Below are 25,183 nucleotides of genomic sequence, written 5' to 3'. Positions count from 1 at the left end.
AATTCTGAGGCTTCTCTGTGGTTTCAGGCATATTTTAGCATAGACACTGGTTGAATCTATAATTTTCCCAGGCTCCATAGGTCCTCAATAAAATAGACTCAAACTGTCAGTTCAGTTCAGTTCAGTTGCTCAGTCATGGCTGACTCTTTGCAACCCCATGGACCGCAGCATGCCAGGCTTCCCTGTCCATCACCAACTCCCAGAACTTGCTCAGTCAAACTCATGTCTATCGAGTCAATGATGCCATCCAACCATCTGGTCCTCTGTCGTCCCCTTCTCCTCCTGCCTTCCATATTTCCCAGCATCAGGGTCGTTTCAAATGAGTCAACTCTTTGCATCAGGTAGCCAAAGTATTGGAGTTTCAGCTTCAGCATCAATCCTTCCAATGAATATTCAGGACTGATTTTCCTTAGGACTGACTGGTTGGATCTCCTTGCAGTCCAAGGGACTCTCAAGAGTCTTCTCCAGCACCACAGTTCAAAAGTATCAATTCTTCAGTGCTCAGCTTTCTTTATAGTCCAACTTTCACATCCATACATGACCACTGGAAAAACCATATCTTTGACTAGATGGACCTCTGTTGACAAAGTAATGTCTCTGCTTGTTAATACATCAGATTGACTGTAATTTACTAAAACCTGCTCTGGACAGAAAATGATGGCCTAACATTCCCAGAACTGAGACATATACACTAGGTGAAGCACCATCTAGAAAAGCCAAAAAGAAAACCTGTAAAAAGGAGATGGCTTTCCTTCTAGGAAGTTAACCTGGAAAAACAGCTATGGTGGTTCAACACGACAAATATATCAATGACTTATATACATATGTACATAGTGTCTTCAATATAGCAGCCAGTTGGCGAATAGAATTCTCGTGATTTTACATATCTATACTGCTCAGAGTTTAATATAAAACTTTCCTTTTTCAACTGATTTCACACACTGCGTAGAGGATAAGCCTCCCTCCATTATGACATTTGTTTATGGTACTGCTGATAAGGAAAAGGACCTTTGAAGTCCTTTTCAGTAGTATTCCTAAGAATGCTTATTACATTTCTTTAACTTCTCCCAAAGGAGTCAAGTTCAGATTGGTATAGAAGAGTTGTCAAAATCTTATTCCAGTGTGCACATGCACAAGCACACACACCCCTGTCCCCAGGAAGACACTCAGTCTTCTGGTCTAGGGAAACAGCTTTCTGTTCCTAGACCCAAGGACAGAGGAAGATTCCCCATGGGAGACAACAGACCCATTATTTGTCATCTTGTCTCTCTGAAACCTTCCAACTGGGTGGATGTTCCCACGCCCAATTGTGAAACACTATAATCATAGACAATAATAGCTGTTACATCTACCTCCTCCTTGATGTTTTCAATCTTTTTAGTGCTGCTAAGGTATAGTAGTGGCCAAAATCAAGCTCTCTCTCTCTTTCACATTGCCTAAAATCCAGCCTCACTCATCACACTGCCCAGTGTCTTCATGCTGGTGAGTCAGTAAGGACACATGTGCCAAGGCCAATGAGGATGGGCAGAAGGTGATTGTGAATGCCAGCTTTCAGATGGGCAGAAGGTGGTTGTGAATGCTCTATAAAATTATAGAACTATAAAATAAGTGTTGTTAAGCTTATTTGGAGTTTTTTTCCCCAACTGGGAGCTAAGATATGTGTATTTCTCAATGAGGTGCAATCAGTGTTTCAGGAGATGTGGGCAAACATGCTTCTACACAATTGTATCAGACACTGAATGTCTCCAGGTTGGATCTCCTTTCTGCTACATCTCTTCCTTCAGTGGTAACTTACATTGGTGCTAAAATTTCTTTGCCTTTATAGTTGTAACCAGCAGAGTCCAGGGCTATGATAAAAATAAGGCCTCATCACAGCATCACAGATTTTTATGACCTCTGGTAGGACATACAGTACTGAAATATGGGTGCTTTCTTAAAAAATGAACATTCTGATAGCACAGGAACTCTGCTAAATGTTATGTGGAAGCCTGGATGGGAGGAGAGTTTGGGGGAGAATGGATACATGTGTATGTAAGGTTGAGTCTCTTTTCTGTTCACCTGAAACCATTACAACATTGTTAATCAGCTATGCTAAGTCACTTCAGTCGTGTCCAACTCTGTGTGACCCCATAGACGGCAGCCCACCAGGCTCCTCTGTCCCTGGAATTCTACAGGCAAGAATACTGGAGTGGGTTGCCATTTCCTTCTCCAATCAGCTATACCCCAATACAGTCAGCTATACCCCAATACAAATATACCCCAATACAAAATAAAAAAGTTTTTTATTTTTTTTAAATTTTTTTAAAATTTTATTTTATTTTTAAACTTTACATAATTGTATTAGTTTTGCCAAATATCAAAATGAATCTGCCACAGGTATACATATGTTCCCCATCCTGAACCCTCCTCCCTCCTCCCTCCCCATACCATATTTTGAATGTTATGTAGGGAAAAAAAGCATCCATTTCTCCAACTGCAGCCTTTCTTGGTCATCTCTCACTTTCAGCACCTTGCTCGTCCCACAAGGATCTGCACAGTATGAGGGAGTTTCAAGAGAGAAGGGAGGGATAAACCGGCTCCAGTAGCTTCCACAGTAACAAACATTTGTTATGGAAGTCTTTGTCCATTACCTTCTGTCTTTGCACCCTCAGTATCCTGTGACCTTAGATGTGACATCCTGGCACTTGTGTCCCTTCTCCAGCAAGTAGAAAGGCAAAGGCAAATCCCTCTAAGACTGGAGGGACTACAGGCTGAGCTTGCGGCATTGTGTTTAATGGGGAAATGCAAGGAGGTGGAGGAGTTGCTAACAGCATTCCTCCCCAGCCCTCCAAAGACACAGCTGTGCTTCACTTGGGCTAGTTCTCCTAGATCACACAGAACACATGTGTCCTTCTATCCCTTGGGGATACGAGGTAAAGTGGGGACAGACTGGAGGTGGGAAGGGTAGGAAAGTGAGAATGAATAAGAGGAGGCAGGAGGTGAAGCTGATCTGGAAGGGACAGGGCAGCACCGAGTGCTCCTAGCACTCACAGTGCCCATCACTAAATGATCCCCAGCAAATACACTCCAGAGTATAAATTTGATCCCCAGATACCAAAGCACTGAAAGACAGGGAGGACACGGATTTTCTGTGATGGATTTTGAAAAGAAAGTAAATAAATGAAAAGATATTGAGAAGTGTGTTCTAAGATCAGTTGAGATGAGAGCAACAGCCATGCATGTGGCGGGAATGTTCGCTGCCCCAGATGGGTGTGCTTTCTTAGTCACAAACACACTTCGACACTTGCCTTTGGCTCCCCTCGTTTTGCTCAGACCCACCTGGTACGTTCCCTGTGGCTTTGCAATGATGGACGTCCCGTCCCCAAAGGTGGCGCAGCAGCTACTGTCCTCGCAGTTGGTGATGACAGTGGCGTAGTGCGAGCTTTCAACCCGCATGCACTTCACCTGCCTGGCGATCCTCTGAGGACCTTCGGCTGTGGGCAAATGCAAAGGAGTAGGTCTGATGGGATGCACGCAAGGGCAACACGCCTGCCTGCTGACTGCCTGGCTGAGAACTCACTTCACGGGGCTGCTGTATGGGCTACTGCTATATCAACTCGGAGCCTTTGTTTGAGAAGGCATATTATTTAGTGTGCTGGTTTTGTCCTCACCGTTCTTTTTGAGAAATTGAAAACATCCAGAAAAGCACAAAATATAACTTAACTATACATGTTTGCCAATCAGAATTTACACTCATTAATATTTTGCCATATTTGCTTCATTTTTAACATGTATATAAGAGAGAAATTACAGGTAAAGTTCACATCTCTCCCTATCTCTGACTTTCTTTTTCTCACAATCCACTATAATACTTTTATATAAATGTATATATCAGAAATATTTTGTTGCTTTAAATTTACATAAGTTATATATCACCCTGTGTATCACATTACTGGGCTTCCCTGGTGGCCCAGACAATAAAGAATCTGCCTGCAACGCAGGAGGCCTGGGTTCAATCCCTGGGTCAGGAAGATCCCCTGGAGAAGGGAATGGCTACCCACTCCAGTATTCTTGCCTGGAGAATTTCATGGACAGAGGAGCCTGGTGGGCTATAGTCCATGGGGTCATCAAAGAATTGAACATGACTGAGCAACTGATACACACTTGAATTTTTCACTTTATGTTTTGAGGCCTTTAGCTATCTTGATATATATGTGCCGATGTAAACAGGTACATGTGTGGGTACTTCATTTATTTTAATTGCTACATAGTATCCCTTTGTAAGAATAAACCACATTTTACTTTTCTGTTCTGCTGTTAATGGACATTTATGCTTTCCCAATATTTTAATATTATACTCAGTGTTGCAAGAAGCATCTCTGTACTTGTTTCTTTGTGCAAATGTATGAGTGTCTTTCCCAAGAAACGGAAAAAGCTTTGAAAGCTATCCCAGGACAATTAGAATGGATATTTCTCTAGTGGGATTGACTTGCAGAGATATTTCCCAACCTATCCCCTATAACCCAATAAAAATAAAAACAAAAGAGTATCTTTCTATATATACCCAGATGGAGAATTAGTGTATCACATGATATGCACTTTTCAATTCACCAGATATTTTAAAATTGCCCACCCAAGTGACTTTTTAAATTTTCACTCTAACAGGGTATAAAGGTTCCTCTCTTTCTACTCACTCGCCATTTTGTTGCATTTAATTTGGCAATGAATCGTTTAATGCATTCAACAAATAAACCCCAGAATTAAACAAAAGTGAATTAGGGAATAATTTTTATTTCACAATCTTGTTTAAATGTAGCTTAGGAAGGGCGTTAGGCTTTTAGATAATATGAACAGACTCCAGTTCATTAGCAGCTGCCACTTTCTTTTCTGAGAATTGTCAGACAGAATTGAAGGAGGACATATCTGAGGTCTATGTAGGAAAATTAGATTCCTTAAGGATCGAAGGAAACAGGTCTGAAATCTAGTTGCTCAGTACAGTTGAGTCATGATTATTAACTTTTAGTTAATACCAATCCAGGTTGTAGCTTTTTAGTGGTAAAAATAAGGAAAGCACTATTACTATCCATTAGCCAACTAGAGCTGTTATCACTCCCATGTCAGCTGAGGATAAAGACCATAATAAAGGTCCTCATTGGTTCTGGTTTGGATTCGTTGGTTGATTTGAGTTCTTCCAAAAAAAATTGTTTTTCTTACAAGTGTTTTGAAAAATCAGTGAAGTTTTTACCTATCCTATCCTAAAGACATAGAATATTGTCATCTACTTGAAAAAGAATAAACACATGTATATGTATAACTGAATCACTTTGCTGTGTGCCTGAAACACAGTATTAACTAACTATCTGCTGCTGCTGCTCAGTCGCTTCAGTCGTGTCGAACTCTTTGAGACTCTACGTAGTCCGCCAGAAAAATTAAAGCTTACCTGTCTCTTGATCCTCCGAAGAAATAGTCGGATCTTCATAAACTTGATAAAAGGTTGTGATCCTGGTACCATCAGCATGATCCACTATCCGAGTACCATCTTTCTTTTCAATGATGATCACTTTGTCTTCTCGAGTTGTCATAACCTGAACATACAAAGGCAGAGCATCATCATTTGCTCAGGTGGTTGGTTAATCCCAAGTTTGCTTATTTTTACACCCCAGTGATTACCATCAAAAGCCTGATTATTTAAAAATGAAAGTTTTATCTCATCTACTTGATCTAATCTTTATAACAATCCTGGAGGAAACTCAGGCTTAGAGCAGTTAAGTAACTTGCCCAAAGTCACTCAGCGTGTGCCAGAGCTGATGCTGGACTAGGACTGTCTTATTCAGCAGTGATGCTCCTTCCATGGTCACACATTTGTGAGTCAAAAGCTAATGTCAGGAGTGATATGACCCAGGTATATGCAGGAAGATGACCCCAGGTCCTGTTCCCTTAGAAACTACAGGTTTAAGATAAGCCAGGGACCACTGGTGTCTGTAGTGAGGGTTCTGATTGGTCTGCTTCCCCTGAGGATGCAATGCCAGAGCCTGGATTTTGTGTGTTGGTACAGGGAGCCATGGGTGAAAGGTTGATACAGGGAAGCATGGATGAAAGGTGTGCTGGACACAAGGGAACTCAGAGACCAATGGGCAGAGTGGTGGGAGCAAGGCTAGAAGGTGAGGGACCATATTGGGAAGCTTGTTAAGTCATATTAAGGACCCAGTTGTTATCCAAAGAGGGGCAAAGCAGTAGAGAAGAGTTTTAGGTATGTGGACTAGAGCTGGAAACACAGAAAGAATTTAGTCCTGGTAAGTGCTTCAATTACTTTGCCAACAAAGGTCCGTCTAGTCAAGGCTATGGTTTTTCCTGTGGTCATGTATGGATGTGAGAGTTGGACTGTGAAGAAAGCTGAGCACCGAAGAATTGATGCTTTTGAACTGTGGTGTTGGAGAAGACTCTTGAGAGTCCCTTGGACTGCAAGGAGATCCAACCAGTCCATTCTAAAGGAGATCAGTCCTAGGTTTTCTTTGGAAGGAATGATGCTAAAACTGAAACTCCAGTACTTTGGCCACCTCATGTGAAGAGCTGACTCATTGGAAAAGACTCTGATGCTGGGAGGGATTGGGGGCAGGAGGAGAAGGGGAGGATAGAGGATGAGATGGCTGGATGGCATCACTGACTCGATGGATGTGAGTTTGAGTGAACTCCGGGAGTTGGTGATGGACAGGGAGGCCTGGCGTGCTGCAGTTCATGGGGTTGCAAAGAGTCGGACACGATTGAGCGACTGAACTGAACTGAACTGAACTGAAGTGCTTCAATTTGAAAGAACAGTGAGACCTTTGTTTCCTGTAGCCAAATGGTTCAGAGGAGCTCTAAACCCCCAGCTGCACATGTGTGTGTGAAGGTTTGGTGGGCATGGAGATGCATTGCCCAGGTCTCTCTTCAAGACAGGACTTGCTCCCCACCTGTGGGGAGGGAAGTTGACAAACAGCCTCCAGATGTCAGTTCTTCCAGCACCTGCCTCAACTGCAGAGAGATGCCTTGCCTGACTTCCACTGTTCTGCTGAGGCAGAGACACTGATCTGGCTCCTGCTCCCCGACTTGGGACACTGGGGCAGATGACACTGGCTCCTGAGCTCCTGCCAGTGGGGCTCTGTGGTGTCTGCACCATAGCTCGCCTTCTCTCTCTGCCCATTCCTGCTCCCCCTCTGCTTCCTTTCACAAATGGTGTCTCTTGAAAACATCTTATACAAGCAAACTTCATCTGTTTGCTACTGCAGATCCCAACTGGCAACAATGCACTCCAGTTGTATAATGCATATTATAGGCAAAAGGAGAGGAGGGCGGCAGAGGATGAGATGGTTGGATGGTATCACCAACTCAAAGGACATGAGTTTGAGCAAACTCCAGGAGATAGTGAAGGACAGGGAAGCCTGGTGTGCTGTAGCCCATGCGGTCACCAAGAGTTGGACATGATTTTGCGATTGAACAACAATGCATATTTTTAAATCATTGGGTATTTTCTACCTTGTACTGCCCTAACTGTAAGAGACACAGTTTCACTAAAGAGTCCAGATGAATATGAAATTTGCTAGCTGTTTTCTGACTCGTGTCTAGGGCTTTTGGGAGAAGATGATAATTATATTTGTATCTTTTTATGGTAAGCAGAAAACAATATATTTCAGAGAGAAGTCCATGCTAATCTTTAAGGTCTTCTCTTTCACACTCTCAGCCAATGATACAGACGTGTATATCTATATCTATCCATCTACTGAATGTATCTAATGAGGAATACTGCTGTAGAATGCAGGATTGAGAACATGAGCTCTGGAGTTAACCTGCCCAAGTTCAATTTCTGACTCTACAGGTGATTTAGGCAAGTTGTTTACCTTCTCTGTGTCTAGTTTCCTCATCTGCAAAATGGAGACAACATCAGCATATTTTTCAGAGACATTATATGGATTAAATGACAGAATGCTGGTAAAGTGGTTCAGATTTAATTGGTCAACTTAGCAATGCTAAATGCTAGCTCTTAATCTAGTATAGAAATTTACAGATTATTACTTAGAACTATTCTAACATTTCATGACATCACATAACATTGACATTTTCTGGTCACCATAGGCTCGGGAAATAATCATTTTTGCAAGAACACAACAGCAAGAATATTTCCTGAACACCTGATAGTGTTAATCTGGTATTAATCTTCCCAAGTAATTTAGGTAATGACCATAATCTTCATTTTAGGAATAAGAAAACCTAAATTAGAAACAATCAAAGTCATGCATCTTGTAAGAAGCATGGCTGGGGTTCAAAGCCATGTCTGCCTCACTGCAAGGTTAGTGCCACTCCTGTAAAATGTGCTACTTCATGTCACTTTTGATCTTATTTCATATGATCATTGGCTTTTATTTGCATAATGGTTAAGCACATGAGACCTAGAATGCAACCAACCTTGGGGTCCACATTCTGAATCTACCACTTGCTGAGTGATTTTGGAAAAATTATTTAGCCTGTTTGTAGCTTGTCTCGTATGTAAAATGGAAACAGCAATAGTTTCTTGTGAGAATTAGATAAGTTATATCTGGAAAGCACTGAACAAGGCCTGGGATGGTGCTGCTGCTGCTGCTAAGTTGCCCCAGTCATGTCTGACTCTGTGTGACCCCATAGATGGCAGCCCACCAGGCTCCCCCATCCCTGGGATTCTCCAGGCAAGAACACTGGAGTGGGTTGTCATTTCCTTCTCCAATGCATGAAAGTGAAAACTGAAAGTGAAGTCGCTCAGTTGTGTCTGACTCCTAGCGACCCCAAGGACTGTAGCCCACCAGGCTCCTCCGTCCATGGATTTTCCAGGTAAGAGTACTGAGTGCTCAGTAAATATTGTTACCTTTGTTGTGATTAGACTGTTGGGTGTCTATGTTTGGATCTAGGCTCCCAACTGTTGATTTGTGCTTCCATAATGGTCCTAGGTATCAGTAAAGGAAGGGGCTTCCCTGGTGGCTCAGTGGAAAAGAGTCTGCCAATGCAGGAGACCTGGGTTCAATTCCTGGGTCAGGAAGATCCTTTGGAGAAGGAAATAGCAACCCACTCCAGTATTCTTGCCTGGGAAATCCCATGGACAGAGGAGCCTGGAAGGCTACAATCCATGGGGTTGCAAAGAGTGGGACATGACTTAGTGACTAAACCACCACCACCACCAGTAAAAGAAAGTAAGGGTCATTAACTAAGAAATATCAAATTTGCATATTAAAGCAAATAATCTGTATTGAGGCTGAATTAAAGTGAGGTATTTGAAGTGACCAAAGCCATCCTGAGATAATATGTATTTTGAATCTCATAAGAAAGAACTAGCAAACAAGGTAGAAGAGTATGAAACTGTTACAGAAGCAGGCTGAAGAAGAAAGGAAAACACGTTTGGTAAGATGATGAACTTTATCTCAATGGGAAGCAGACATTCTGCTTCTGACTAGCAGTTTGTGGTTGTAAACAAAGGTTGGAAGTCCAAAAACTAGAGACAAGGCATGCAGGAAATTCTTTGTCTTGTTTAGATTTAGAGGTGCAAAGCTCCATATAAGATGATAGAGGAATAGCTGAAGAATGGAAAGAGCCCAGTTTCTAGTCACCAATCACTGACGACAAACCTGGTTCCAGCACTTTCTGGCCACATTACTTCATTTGCTGAGGCTTACCTTCCTTGTCTGTATAATATACACTGGTGTGAGGCCTGAAGAGAGAATGTATGCAAGATGGCTAACAGAAAGCCTGGCCCATAGAAAATACTATTGTACATCCCAGGGGTTTAAATTTCACATCTGCTTCACAGATAAACAAAACCATTATTTTCTATACCACTCATATATCACTTTTTCTTAGGTTACAAATAAAATCTTTTTACAGAGGCTTTATGGCATTGTTGAATTTTTGAGTTATTTGGTATGAGCCTCTCATTAAATATACTGTAAATTATTCGAAGTCAAGGATCATGAACAAATTTCTACAATTCATGTCAGGTACATACGAGAAGTAGAAGCAAGGCAGAACCTCACACGTCTAGAATATAAGACATACAGACAAATACATTTAACATGAAGAAATATAGGATATCACTAATCATATGTCTTAAAAGTGGAATAGAAAATTCATCATCTGTCTCTTACTTCAAGAATTAGTATTTCATGATACATTACTCTGGGTCAAATAAACCACACAGTAGTTTTAGATTTGGGAAGATGAATCCATCTATTTATACATAAGTCGGCTACTTAACAGATAGTTATTGAAAATTTATTATTTGCCAGGCATTCTTCCACATGTTGTTTTACAACTCTAATGATTTAGAAAAATTTATAATATACAATAGTTTGTCATACCGTTCCATTGACAGGATCTGTGGCTTTAAAGAATAAAAACGGGGCCAAGTCTGCTATTCTTTCTGATCCTTTGGTGCCAATCCGATTTCCTTGAGGTGTAGTTGTAAACCAGGTGCCTAAGTGAACATCCATAGGGGTTATTGTTTGAACTGTTTCTGGGGGAGGTTCATGGCTTTCATTTTTATGTGCCATAGGTGACTGATTTTTCTGAATTTTTCCTGTGGGAGTTCAAGTATATCAAATACAACAATTTAACTATAATATCACTTACATAGAATTATTCATTAAGTTTTAATATAGTGTAGGCTACCTCAGACACTGTTGCATAGAAAGTCCAAGTGGTGGTCATCAGTTATATTATTTCTCAAGTAGGAAAAAATCAGTTTATGAATATCTTATTCTTGGCACTTGAACCTTGTCTGGATTCCCATCACCTCCCACAAATATACACATGCATAGAAAGTTCACTGTCTATGGAACAATACACACTATTATCAATTCTCTACACTTTTAAGTCTTGCTTACCTCTCCTCAGATTCCAGGTTTGGAGCCCTGTACCCAGCTTTTTAAAGTCTACATTTTTCTCCCATGTATCTGTCAAGCTTTCAGATTCTTTTTCTTTGACTTATTATATACTCTAGTGTGATAGAGTATAATTTTAACTCTTCATTCCCCTAATTTTGTCATATTTCAGTTCCAGGAAACATCTCTCTTCAGCCCTGGATCTGGAGAACATTACCAATCAAGCATATCATTGGCCTCTCATACAGAGAGGATTTGTCCAGTTTAATTACTACATTTAAAACCATCTGTTATGCACATCCCTCTCAAACCCTCCCCACCACCATTAAATTGGAACAAGAAGACAGAACCAAGGAAACTCACATGGAACCCTGTAAATATTATCTCAGTTCCTCTATCAAGGTAGATTTACTCTATTTGTATAAGTAACAAGTAATCTCTAGACAAGATCTGCCTGTACTGTCAAGCCTCAGTGATGAAGTAAATTCAGACTGAGAAAAAAAAAGTTGCAAAAAAGATAGTGAATGATTGTTGCCTCCAGGGAGGTTGTTTAGATTTAAACCATGAAATGTGCAACAGGGCATGCTTCTTGGTGTAAGATGCTGAGTCAACTAACAGGTGGAACCAAAGAAGAAAGATACATTTAGATATATTTAAGCCTTTCCATTGCCCTAAGACTTAATTTGGACATATTAGTATTTCCAGAGGATTAAAAGAGAACTGAAAGATAGACATGTAGAAATTATTTAGAATGAAGTTCAAAGAGCCAATGTAAAGAGAGGTAAAAGTTCTCTAACATAAGTTTAATTGGAATTATAGAAGAAGAGGAGAGAGAAATGGATCAGAAGCAATACTTAAAAAAAATAATTATTGAGAAAGTTCCAGAACCAATGAAACATACTAATCTACATATTCAAGAAGCCCAATGTAGTCTCATTTGGGTAAATAAAAAGAAACCCATACCACTGCAGATGGTGATTGCAGCCAGTCTTATGGACTCTGTGGGAGAGGGAGAGGGTGGGAAGATTTGGGAGAATGACAATGAAACATGTAAAATATCATGTAGGAAACGAGTTGCCAGTCCAGGTTCGATGCACGATGCTGGATGCTTGGGGCTGGTGCACTGGGATGGCCCAGAGGGATGGTATGGGGAGGGAGGAGGGAGGAGGGTTCGGGATGGGGAACACATGTATACCTGTGGCGGATTCATTTTGATATTTGGCAAAACTAATACAATTATGTAAAGTTTAAAAATAAAATAAAATTAGAAAAAAAAAAGAAAAAAAAAGAATTCAAAAAATAAAAAAATAAAAAAAATAAAAGACGCTTACACCTTGGAAGGGAAGTTATGACCAACCTGGACAGCATATTAAAAAGCAGAGACATTACTTTGTCAACAAAGGTCCATCTAGTCAAGGCTATGGTTTTTCCAGTGGTCATGTATGGATGTGAGAGTTGGACTATAAAGAAAGCTGAGTGCAGAAGAATTGATGCTTTTGAACTGTGGTGTTGGAGAAGACTCTTTAGAATCCCTTGGACTGCAAGGAGATCCAACCAGTCCATCCTAAAGGAGATCAGTCCTGGGTGTTCATTGGAAGGACTGATGTTGAAGCTGAAACTCCAATACTTTGGCCACCTGATGTGAAGAGCTGACTCATTTGAAAAGACCCTGATGTTGGGAAAGATAGAAGGCAGGAGGAGAAGGGAACGACAGAGGATGCGATGATTAGATGGCATCACCAACTCAATGGACATGAGTTTGGGTAAACTCCGGGAGTTGGTGATGGACAGGGAGGCCTGGTGTGCTGCCATTCATGGGATTGCAAATAGTCAGACATGACTGAGGGACTGAACTGAACTGAACTGAAACCTAGTTAAATCATATTGACACTGCATTAAAAAAGAAAATGTTTTAAAGGCAGCCAGATTATCTTCTAAGCAACAACAATTAGACAACATTTCAACAGTAAAAATCAATGCAAGACTAGTATGAAGAATTATTGTCCACATCAGTCAGTTCAGTCTGACTCTTCCCTGTTCATCACCAACTCCCAGAGCTTGCTCAAACTCATCAAGTCAGTGATGCCATCCAACCATCTTATTCTCTGTTGTTCCCTTCTCCTCCTGCTTTGAATCTTTCCCAGCATCAGGGTCTTTTCAAATGAGTCAGTTCTTCACATCAGGTGGTCAATGTATTGGAGCTTCAGCGTCAGCATCAGTCTTTCCAATGAATATTCAGGACTGATTTATTTTAGGATGGACTGGTTGGATCTCCTTGCAGTCCAAGGGAGTCTCAAGAGTCTTTTCCAACAACACAGTTCAAAAGCATCAATTCTTTGGTGCTCAGCTTTCTTTATGGTCCAGCTCTCACATCCATACATGACTATTGGAAAAACTATAGCTTTGACTAGATAGACCTCTGTCAGCAAAGTAATTTCTCTGCTTTTTAATACACTGTCTAGATTGGTCATAGCTTTTCTTCCAAGGAGCAAGTGTCTTTTAATTTCATGGCTGCAGTCACCATCTGCAGTGATTTTGGAGCCCCCAAAATAAAGTCTCTCACTGTTTCCATTGTTTCTCCATCTATTTGCCAGGAAGTGATGAGACTGGATGCCATGATCTCAGTCTTTTGAATGCAGAATTTTAAGCCAACTTTTTCACTCTCCTCTTTCACTTTCATCAAGAGACTCTTTAGTTCTTTATTGTCCACATACTAAGAGGAAATACCTGTCGGTCTATAATTCTATACCTAGTGAAATTACCTTTCAAGAATGTTGTTGTTTAGTTGCTAAGTCATGTCCGAATCTTTTGCCACCCCATGATCTGCAGTACACCAGGTTCTTCTGTCCACGGGATTTCCCAGGAAAGAATACTAGAGTGTGTTACCATTTCCTTCTCTCAGGGATCTTCCTGAATCAGGGATCTAACTTGTGTCTCCTGCATTGGCAGGAGGATTCTTTACCACTGGGTCACCTAGGAAGCCCCTTTAAGAATGAGGACAACATAAAGAAATTTTCAGAAAATATGGTATGTAATATGTAGCCTAAAATCTCCAGTTAAAACACAGAATCATCTAATTTTAAAATATACACCTACATGAGTTTGAGCAAACTCTGGGAGTTGGTGATAGACAAGGAAGCCTGGCATGCTGCAGTCCATGGGGTCGCAAAGAGTCAGACATGACTGAGTGACTGACTGATATTATGCTCACAAGGGGGTTTCCCAGGTGATTCAGTGAGAAAGAATCCACCTGCGAGTGCAGGAGTTGCATAAAATGGGGGTTCATTCTCTTGGTCAGGAAGAGCCCCTGAAAGAGGAAATTGGTAACCCACTCCAGTATTCTTGATGGGATAATCCAACGGACAGAAGAGCCTGGGTGGATTATACTTCATGGGATTGCAAAGAGTCAGACATGAATGAAGCAAATGAACACACATGCACACTGTTCATAAGAGACATTTTTAAACATAAACCACAGAAAGTAAAATAAAGTGTGGAAAATGCTATACTGGGAAAGTACTAAACAATAGCTGGTGTAGCTATAATAATATAAGTAAAATCAGTATTAGGGCAAAAAACAGAATCCTAGAATAAAAAGTCATTGTATACGGATAAAATGTTAAATTGCTCATAAAGATAAAACAACTCTACATTTGTAAGTATCTAAAATCATATTTTCAAAATATACAAAAGCAAATCTGAAAACAATGAAAGGACTTAATTATTTCAGATTTAAAGAAATAAGGATTAAATGATAAGGAGTGAAGAAGCTATTCTACCCTTTCAAAAGCTTTAAATATACTTCTACTGAATAAATTGACATTGTACATTAAAAAGTCTGTAAGGATATAGAATAAAAATGGTCAAAGTTTGAATATAGGGCAAATATGGCCTACTGTCTGTTTCTGTATAGTCTGTGAAGTGATAATTCTTTGTACATTTCTACATAGTTAAAAAAACCAAAGGATATTAATTTTTATTTGGAGGAAAACTGCTTTACAATGCTGTGTTGGTTTCCGCCATTCAACAATGCAAATTCACCATAATTATACATGTATCATCTCCCTCTTGAGCCTCCCTCCCCTCCCCCTACTCCACCCCTTTAGGTCATCACAGAGCATCAGGCTGAGCTCCCTGTATTATATAGCAACTTCACGCCAGCTATCTGTTTTACACGTGGTAGTGCATATATGTCAATGCTAATTTCTCCAAGCATCCCATTCTTTCCTTCATCCACTGTGCCCACAAGTCCATTCTCTCTGTATATCTGCATCTCCATTCCTTCCCTGCAAATAGGCTCATCAATACCATTTTTCTAGATTCCATATGTATATGTTAATATACAATATTTGTTTTTCTCTTTCTGACTTACTTCACTCAACCTTCACAAAATAGGTTCTAAGTTCACCCATCTCCCTGGAACAGACTCAAATTTGTTTTTTTTTTTTTATGGCTGAGTAATATTCCATTGTATGTATACACACACACACACACACACACACACACACACACACCCCACATCTTCTTTATCCATTCATCTGTTGATGGACATCTAGGTTACTTCCATGTCCTACCTACTGTAAACAGTGCTGCTATGAACACTAGGTGTACATGTGTCTTTTTCAATTATGGTTTTCTCAGAGTGAATGCTCAGTAGTGGGATTGTTGGCTCATATGGTAGTTTTATTCCTCCTTTTTTAAGGAATCTCCATACTGTTTTCCATAGTGGCTGTTGAAGTTTACATTCCCACCAACAATAAAAGAGGGTTCCCTTTTCTCCACATCCTTTCCAGCATTTATTATTTGTAGATTTTTGGATGATGGCCATTCTGACTGGTGTGAGACGGTATCTCATTGTAGTTTTAATCTTCATTTCTCTAATAATTAGTGAGGCTTCCCCAATGGCTCAGCAGGTTAAGAACCTGCCTGCAATGGAGGAGACACAGGAGACATGGGTTTGATCCCTGAGTTGGGAAGATCCCCTGGAGGAGGAAATGGCAGCCCACTTCAGCATTCTTGCCTAGAGAATCCCATGGACAGAGGATCCTGGTGGGCTACAGTCTGTAGGGTCACAAAGAGTCAGACATGACTGAAGCAACTTAATGAGCATGCACGTACTCTGCATATAAGTTAAATAAGCAGGATGACAATATACAGCCTTGTCATACTCCTTTCCCAATTTGAACCAGTTTGAATTTTGAACCAGATCATTCCACATCTGGTTCTAACTATTGCTTCTTGACCCACATGAAGCTTTCTCAGTAAACAGGTAAGGTGGTCTGGTATTCCCATCTCTTTAATAATTTTCCAGTTTGTTGTGATCCACACAGTCAAAGGCTTTAGCACAGTCAATGAAGCAGAAGTAGATGTTTTTCTGGAACTCCCTTGCTCTCTCCATAATCCAATGAATGTTGGCAATTTGATCTCTGGTTCCTCTGCCTTTTCTAAACCCAGCTTGTACATCTGGAAGTTCTTGGTTCATGTACTGCTGAAACCTAGCTTGAAGGAGTTTGAGTAAAACCTGGCTAGTACGTAAAATTAGTGCAGTTGTGCAGTAGTTTGAACATTCTTTGGCATTGCCTATCTTTGGGATTGGAATGAAAACTGACTTTTCCAGTCCTGTGGCCACTAATGAGTTTTCCAAATTTTCAGATATAGTGAGTGCAGTACTTTGACAGCATCACCTTTTAGGATTTTAAATAGCTCAGCTGGAATTATGTCACCTCCACTAGCTTTGTTCACAGTAATGCTTCCTAAGGCCCACTTGACCTCACACATTTGTCCAGCTCTAGGTGAGTGACCACACCATCATAGTTATCTATCTATCTGGATCATTAAGAATTTTTTTTTTTTAACAGTTCTGTGTATTCTTGCCACCTCTTCTTAATCTCTTTTGCTTCTGTTAGGTCCTTATCATTTCTTTATTTCTTCATTGTGCCCATCCTTGCACGAAATGTTTCCTTGATATCCCCAATTTTCTTGAAAAGATCTCTAGTCTTTCTCATTCTATTGTTTTCCTCTATTTCTTTGCATCATTCATTTTAAAAGGCTTTCTTTTCTCTCCTTACTAAAAGGAATATCTTTCCTTTTCTCCCGTGCCTTTCACTTTTCTTCTTTCTTCAGCTATTTGTAAAGCATCCTCAGATAACCACTTTGGGCTAAAACCCAAAAACTAACAATACCAAATGCTGAGAAGAACAGGGGGCAACAGGAACTCTTATTCATTGCTGATGAAAGTGCGAAAATGTGCAGCCTCTTTGGAAGAGGCCCTGGATGTTTCTTATAAAGTTTCTTACACAGTTGCATGAATGCAGATGTTCATAAGCAGCTTTATTTATAATTGCCCAAAACCTGGAAGCAACCAATATATCCCTCAATAGGTGGATGGATAAACCACTGCACATATATACTACTACTGCTAATTCACTCCAGTTGTGTCCAACTCTGTGCGACCCCATAGACGGCAGCCCACCAGGCCTCCCCATCCCTGGGATTCTCCAGGCAAGAACACTGGAGTGGGTTGCCATTTCCTTCTCCAATGCATGAAAGTGAAAAGTGAAAGTGAAGTCACTCAGTAGTGTCCAACCCTCAGCGACCCCATGGACTGCAGCCTACCAGGCTCCTCTGTCCATGGGATTTGCCAGGCAAGAGTACTGGAGTTGGGTGCCATTGCCTTCTCTGCACATATATACAGTGGAGTATTATTATGTGATAAGAAATGAACTACCAAGTCATGAAAAGACCTGGAGGAATCTTAAATGCATATCGCTAAGTGAAAGCAGACAGTCTACAAAGGCTGCCTGTTATCTGATTCCAATGATGTGATATTCTCAAAATGGCAAAACAATGGAGAAAATAAAAAGATCAGAGGCTGCCAGGTGTTCTAGGCAGGGATGGGTCAGGGAAAGGGGAAGTTTGAATAAGTAGAGCCTAGGGGATATTTCAGATAGTGAAACAATCCTGTATAATATTGAAATGATGGATTCATGACATATATTTGTAATAGTTCATAGAATTGTACAACACAAAAAGAGAACCTTCATGTAAACTATACGGACTTGAGTTAATAATAATGTGTCAACATTGGTTCTTCAGTTGTAACAAATGTAGCACACTTTCGAGATGGGAAAAATAGGGGAAAACTGAACCTGAAAGAGAGGGAGACTTTGGGAATTCTGTCTACTTTCTGCTATTTTTTTTCCAGTAAAACTAAAATTGCTCTAAAAAATAAAGTCTGTGGATGGTGACAGCCATGAAATTAAAAGCTGTTTACTCTTTGGGCTTCCCTGGTGACTCAGAGGTTAAAGCATCTGCCTGCAATGTGGGAGACCTGGGTTCGATCCCTGGGTTGGGAAGATCCCCTGGAGAAGGAAATAGCAACCCACTCCGGTATTCTTGCCTGGAGAATCCCATGGACTGAGGAGCCTGGTGGGCTACGGTCCACAGGGTCTCAAAGAGTTGGATACGACTGAGCGACTTCACTTTCACTTTTCTACTCTTTGGAAGAAAAGCTATGACAAACCTAGACAGCATATTAAAAAGCAAAGACATCACTTTGCCAACTAAGGTCTGCTTAGTCAAAGCTATGGCTTTTCCAGTAGTCATGTACAGATGTGAGAGTTGGACCATAAAGAAGGCTGAGTGCTGAAGAATCAAAGCTTTTGAACTGTGGTGCTGGAGAAGACTCTTGAGAGTTCCTTGGAAAACAAGGAGATCATACCAGTCAACCCTAAAGGAGATCAACCCTGAAGATTTATTGGAAGGACTGATGCTGAAGCTAAAGCTCCACTACTTTGGCCACCTGATGTGAACAGTCAATTCACTGGAAAAGACCCTGATGCCACTGAGGGCAGGAGGAGAAGTGGGTAACAGAGGATGAGATGGCTAGATGGCATCACTGACTCAATGGACACGATTTTGAGCAAACTCTGGGAGACAGTGAAAGATAGGGAAGCCTGGCGTGCTGCATTCCATGGGGTCACAGAGTTGGACACGAATTAGTTACTAAATGGTAAGTTTAAAAACGAGAGATTGTGTCACCTTAGATTTAAGAGCTGTGAAGAAATCTGGACAAACTGCTCTGGAGACAGAAGACTTTGGAATCAGGCAATTAGAGAAGCAGCTATGCAGACCACCCTTACATCAAGTCCTCTTGTAGACATAAGAGAGAGAGCTATTGAGCTGGAAAGTCTAGAAAGCTATAGGAATACTTTCATCCACTTCTCCAACAAGGAATCTTCTGCTACTATCCAAGAAAAATCTATTTCATTGTTTTTTTTAACTGAAGTGCAGTTGCTGTGCAATATTATATAAGTTACAGGTATACAATATAGTGATTCATGATTTTTTAAAAGGCATTGAAACATGTATAATATCATATATGAAATGAGTCACCAGTCCAGGTTCAATGCACGATACTGGATGCTTGGGGCTGGTGCACTGGGACGACCCAGAGGGATGGTATGGGGAGGGAGGAGGGAGGAGGGTTCAGGATGGGGAACAAAATGAACCTGTGGCAGATTCATTTTGATATATGGCAAAACCAATACAATATTGTAAAGTTAAAAAATAAAATAATAAAAAAATAAAGGCTATGTTTCATTGATAGGTATTATAAAATACTGGTTATATAACCTGTGTTTTACAATATATCCTTGTAGTTAAGTTTATACCTAATAGTTTGTACCTCTTAATCCTCCACCCCTACACTGTCCTTTTCCTCTTTCCTCTCCCCATGTAACTGCTAGTTTCTTCTCTATACCTGTGTTTGCCTCTTTTTTGTTACATTCATTAGTTTGTTGTATTTTTTAGATTTCACATAAAAGTGATGTCATACAGCATTTACCTTTCTGTATCTGATTTATTTCACTTAGTATAAAGTCCTCAAAGTCCATCCATCTTGCTGCAAATGGTACATTTTCATTCTTTTTTTATGGATGAGTAGTATTCCATTGTATATATGTACCACATCTTACCACATCTTCTTTATCCATTCATCTGTTGATGGATGCGTAGGTTGCTTCCATATCTTGGCACTTGTAAATAACATTGTTATGAGCATTGGCATGTATCTTCTTGAATTACTGGTTTTGGGGTTTTTTTGGATATTGCATAGTAAAGGAAACCATTGATAAAATGAAAAGACAACTTACTGAATGGGAGGAAATATTTGCAAATGATATGACTGATAAGGAGTTAAAATCAACATATATAAATAGTTCATACAACTCAATATAAAAAAAAAACTGATTAAAAAATGGGCAGAAGAACTGAATAGACATTTTGCCAAAGAGGAAAGGCAGATGGCCAACAGGGACATGAAAAGATGATCAACATCCCTAATCAGAGAAATGCAAATCAACCACAATGAGATACTACCTCACACCTCTCAGGATGGCTGTCATCAAAAAGAACACAGGTAACAAATGCTGGAGACAGTATGGAGAACAAAGAACTCTTATACACTACTGGGGGAAATAAAATTGATACAGTCACTGTGGAAAACATTATGGAAGAAAACAAAATAGAACTACTATAGAGACCAAAGGAATGAGTTGCTTTTGCAGGGGGCTGCCAAGGCGGTGCTAGTGGTAAAGAGCCTGCCTGCCAGTGCGGGGAGTAAAAGAGATCCCTGGGTTGGGAAGATGCCCTGGAGGAGGACATGGTAACCCATTCCAGTATTCTTGCTGGAGAATCCCATGGACAGAGGAGCCTGGTGGGCTATAATCCGTGGGGTCTCAAAGAGTTGGACAAGACTGAAGCAACTTAGCATGACATAGCTGCTGCTGCTAAGTCGCTTAAGTCATGTCCAACTCTTTGCGATCCCATGAATTATAGCCTGCCAGGCTCCTCTGTACATGGGATTCTGCAGGCAAGAATACTGGAGTGAGTTGTCATTTCCTTCTCCAGGGGATCTTCCCAAACCAGGGATCGAACCCGAGTCTTTTAGTCTCCTGCACTGGCAGGTGGGTTCTTTACCACTAGCACCACCTGGGAAGCATGACCCAGTATTTCTCTAAATTTTGAGTTACAATAAAGAATTCACTTTGCCTTCCTAGGAAGGTTCCTGGATACTGTGGTGAGCTGTAAACTTGAGAAAAAAAGATTAACTCTTGGTCTCACAGATTATTGAAGGCATATGAGAAAGCTGAGGACCGAAGAAATTGATGCTTTTGAACTATGGTGTTGGAGAAGACTCTTGAGAGTCCCTTGGACTGCAAGGAAATCCAACCAGTCCATCCTAAAGGAGATCAGCCATGGGATTTCTTTGGAAGGAATGATGCTAAGGCTGAAACTCCAGTACTTTGGCCACCTCATGCGAAGAGTTGACTCATTGGAAAAGACTCTGATGCTGGGAGGAATTGGGGGCAGGAGGAGAAGGGGACGACAGAGGATGAGATGGTTGGATGGCATCACTGACTTGATGGATGTGAGTCTGAGTGAACTCCAGGAGTTGGTGATGGACAGGGAGGCCTGGAGTGCTGCGATTCATGGGGTCGCAAAGAGTTGGACACGACTGAGCAACTGAACTGAACTGAACTGATGAGACATTGAGAAAAATTTGTAATGCATGACAGTGTAATTTAGGGATTAGTTGCCCTGACTCAAATCCCAACTTTACCACTGACAAGCTGAGAAATCTCAAGGAAGTTCCTTAACCTCTCTGTGTCACAATTACCTTGTCTGTAAATTGAAATTATTAAGATATATATATAGATATATACCTCACAGAGCCGTTGTGAGGATTTGCTGATTTAATATTTTAAAGTATACAGAATTGTGCCTGCTACATAAGCACACATCTCCTATATATAAGGATTTCTTAAAATGAAAATGATGAGCATCTCAACAGTAAACCAAGGAAAGATGTGAATAGAGAATTCACAAAAATAAAAAAAAGCAATAAGCATCTTTAAATGTTTAATCTCACCAGTAATCAAAGAAAGGCAAAATAATATAATAAGATGCATTAATTCCCTTTCACACTGAGCGAGATGAGAAGACTGACCATAGCTTTGGCAAAGGTGTGAGGAAGTAGACATCTTCATACTGTGCTGGAGGTAGGGGTATGCACTGCAATTGTCTCGGAGGAGAGCAAGTAATTTAGATCATGACAGACACTGTTGATTGCTTACCCAGCTCTTCTCCACCTTCCTTTCTCCCTACTAGCAGTGCTCATCTCCTGAGAGAAAAGCCAAAACTGCCGGATGCTGTTTCCCCAGCCTAGGTCCCCATCCAGGTCTAGTCAATGAGATATAGGAGGAGACCTGGGCAGGGAGGGGGAGCTGCTGGTGGACTCTGGAGGTATTTTTCTCCCTGATAAAGAAAGACATGTGAACTTTCAGCATCAAACTCTCAGAAATTAATAGAATGAATATACAGAAATGTAGAAGGATTTGGTAGATCTGAAAAGCACCATGAACCAATTCAACATAATCAAGATTTAAACAATTTTCACACAATAGTGGGATACAAATTATACTAAAAATCTTAATTTATCTACTTAAAAATAATTGCAATATATAGTGGAACTGTATGTAAATTTGTTCTGTATTTTCCAAGTTTCCTGTAAATGTGCTATCATACTTTCATAATTTAAAAAGTAAAAAAGAAAGAGGAAAAAAAGACATGTGAAAACTCTTATGTTCACCCTCTTCCCTTTCATTTTAAAATTTACTTTTTTAAATTGAAGTATAATTGATTTACAATGTTGTGCCAATCTCTGTCATACAGCACAGCAACTCAGTTACACACATTATAGGCATTCTTCGCCCTCTTTCCTTTCTGCTTTGGAAGTTACGACATGAGGACCTCACACCTGGAGCTGACGTCGTCTTCTTGCTATTCTGAGGAAAAGAGGACAGAGAAGCCTACCCAGAACCTTGATATTACTGATTGTTCATCTAACCCTAAAACAGTAGCCCAGGTGTTAGAGCTAACATCATCCCTGGTGGCTCAGTTGGTAAAAATCTGCCGACAGTGTGGGAGACCCAGGTTCAAGCCCTGAGTCAGGAAGATCCCTTGGAGAAGGAAATGGCAACTCATTCTAGTATTCTTGCCTGGAAAATTTCATGGACAGAGAAGACTGGCAGGCTACAGTCCTAGGGTTGCAAGAATTGGACATGACTTAGTGACTAAAACACCACCACCACCATTTCAGAGTACATAATGACATAGGAAAATGTTTGCTATTTATTACAAAAAGATCAAAGTGATCAAGAAATGTGTAGTGCTGTGATTCCTGTTGATGCATTTATTCAACAAAAAGATAAGCATAATAATAGTAATGATAATACCAAGCATTTATTAAGCTATTGGATTGATTAAATCCATTATAAACTGAGAGGCTTCAGTTACTACCTTTCTTGGTGATGACAGTCTCCGATGGTGCTGTTTCCAATTTCTGCTGGGAAATCGTGTCCATCAAGTCAGCACTGTGAGCACTGGCGGGCATGTCAGTAGGAAGACTGACAGGCCCTGAACTGGGACTACTGCTCACAGTCCCATCTGCAAAGAGAATCTGAAGAAAAAGCCAAAGGGGAGCATTCTAAGAAACGAGGAAGAGCCTGGTTAACAGCAGTGTGTGTCAAACTGCAACAGGTTAAAAATAACTCAGTGACGTGCAACTTGCTGACTTGCAGATCCAGTAGTATAAAGCATGTTATGATTTAGAGATCTGGAGCTCAGAGACCACAGAACCAATAACACTATAATACAAAACAATGATATTACTTTGTTTTCCATTTACTTTCTGTTTTATTTTCATTTCATGTATTTCATCAGTTTGACTTTACGATTTTCCATTCTCCACCCTTCCTCTCTGTAACTGGGAAATGATTCACCCTATTTCAATTTTTCTAATGACTACATTTAAAACTTCATCACATTCATACGCTTAGTTTCTGTCAATATCTGTCTAGTAGGTATACCATCTAAGGTAGTGTTTTTCTTCCCATGATAACATTCGTTGTCATTTTTAAAGCATCATTCATTTTTCAAATGAGTTGTTTCTCTCCCCTGTCATGGCACTATGACCCACCTCCAGCTTGTTTGTATTTTACTTTGCAGCAAGAAAGAGAAATTTAATATATTCCTTTACCTGTGTGGATCCATCCAGCATGTATTTGACAACAGTGCCTTGACTGGTGATAACTCTCGATGCTTCCTGCCCCAGCGGCGGCATCACCGTTTTATAGAACTCACAGTGCTTCACCTTCTGGGGGTAGGTCTGTCGGACCATGATATCCCAAGTGGGTTCCTCATCCACAATACACTGATCTTAAAAAGAGAAGAAAAAGGGCTTACTGTGAACTGGGCAATGCTGTGTGGCTGGAATTTCATCTTCTGAATGTTTTTCATTATTTTGTTTCTATCTGGATACTTAGGACAGTTTTCAGGTCATGACAGATGGCCCAAATACGGGTTATTTGCTGCCTTTAAAAAAACTATTTTCTTATGGCTGTGCTGGCCTTCTTTGCAGCTTTGGCTTTCTCCAGCTGAGGTCCGCGGGCTTCTTGGTGCAGTGGCCTCTCTTGCGGCAGACCGCGCGGGCTCTAGGTGTGCAGGCTTGGTAGTGTGATGCACAGGGTTAGCTGCTCCATGGCATCCTGGTTTTCTCAGACCAGGAACCTGCGTCCTCTGCACTGGCAGGCAGATTCTTAGCGACTGGACCACCAGAGAAGTCCCTTTTTGCTGCCTTTCTTACTGTCATATGTAGTAAATAAGGCCATTTACTTAATAGGTACTTTCTTCATGTGCTAGCCATTCTCTCTACTGATGTTCAGGACATTTTAGGACAAAATTAGGAAGGGAGCAGGTATGTTGTTTTAGATATTGCCTTTTCTTCCTGTTGGTATTTTCCTCTCATCCTCTTCTTTTCTCTCTCTTCCAGGGATGCACAATGCTCCCTGGCAGTTCCCCAAGTCGCCTGGAGCCCCAGGAGAAATCATTCACTCAGGCCCGTTTTTTTTAAATCACTTACCATCTTTCAAAATTAACACAATCCTCTCATCTCTAACCAAGTCCAGATTTTTCTCATGGTTCTACTCTTAACTGGCAATCAAGGAGAAAAGCACCTAATCAATTCCTCCAAAGGAAAGTACTATTATTGAGAATTTCTGGCACACAGCACCTACTCAGGTTTTGCTAATTGAATAATTTCCTCTTCTCCATTTAGAAAGTCATTTACTAACATGAAATCCAATGTCTATCAGTGATGGAGTACATTAAAAAATCACAGTCTCTTCATTTGATTACATGTTATCTACATTTTAAAATAAAGCTATTTGATACATGTGTATCATCTTGGATATCCAAAATAGAGATTG

The 25,183-nt window shown here is 40.5% G+C and overlaps 1 protein-coding gene across 3 annotated transcripts in view; it reads right to left on the bottom strand.

Annotated features, from left to right (window-relative positions):
- The window catches only part of SPAG17 (sperm associated antigen 17), a 252,300-nt gene that overhangs the window by 62,300 nt on the left and 164,817 nt on the right, over nt 1-25,183 (bottom strand). For all 3 annotated transcript variants that reach the window (XR_003510028.1, XM_027535676.1, XM_027535679.1), the window contains exons 27-31: nt 23,956-24,134; nt 23,217-23,376; nt 10,335-10,450; nt 5,420-5,564; nt 3,319-3,473 (exon numbers count right to left, since the gene is read on the bottom strand). Coding sequence is in view for 2 of the 3 variants with exons in the window: in XM_027535676.1 (XP_027391477.1) it covers nt 3,319-3,473; nt 5,420-5,564; nt 10,335-10,450; nt 23,217-23,376; nt 23,956-24,134 (755 nt within the window). In the remaining variant the exon portion in view is untranslated. The remainder of the gene's footprint in view (nt 1-3,318; nt 3,474-5,419; nt 5,565-10,334; nt 10,451-23,216; nt 23,377-23,955; nt 24,135-25,183) is intronic.

This window comes from Bos indicus x Bos taurus, chromosome 3 (genome assembly GCF_003369695.1).
Source record: "Bos indicus x Bos taurus breed Angus x Brahman F1 hybrid chromosome 3, Bos_hybrid_MaternalHap_v2.0, whole genome shotgun sequence".
Taxonomy (NCBI): domain Eukaryota; kingdom Metazoa; phylum Chordata; class Mammalia; order Artiodactyla; family Bovidae; genus Bos; species Bos indicus x Bos taurus.
This window is presented reverse-complemented; position numbering and strand designations above follow the sequence as displayed.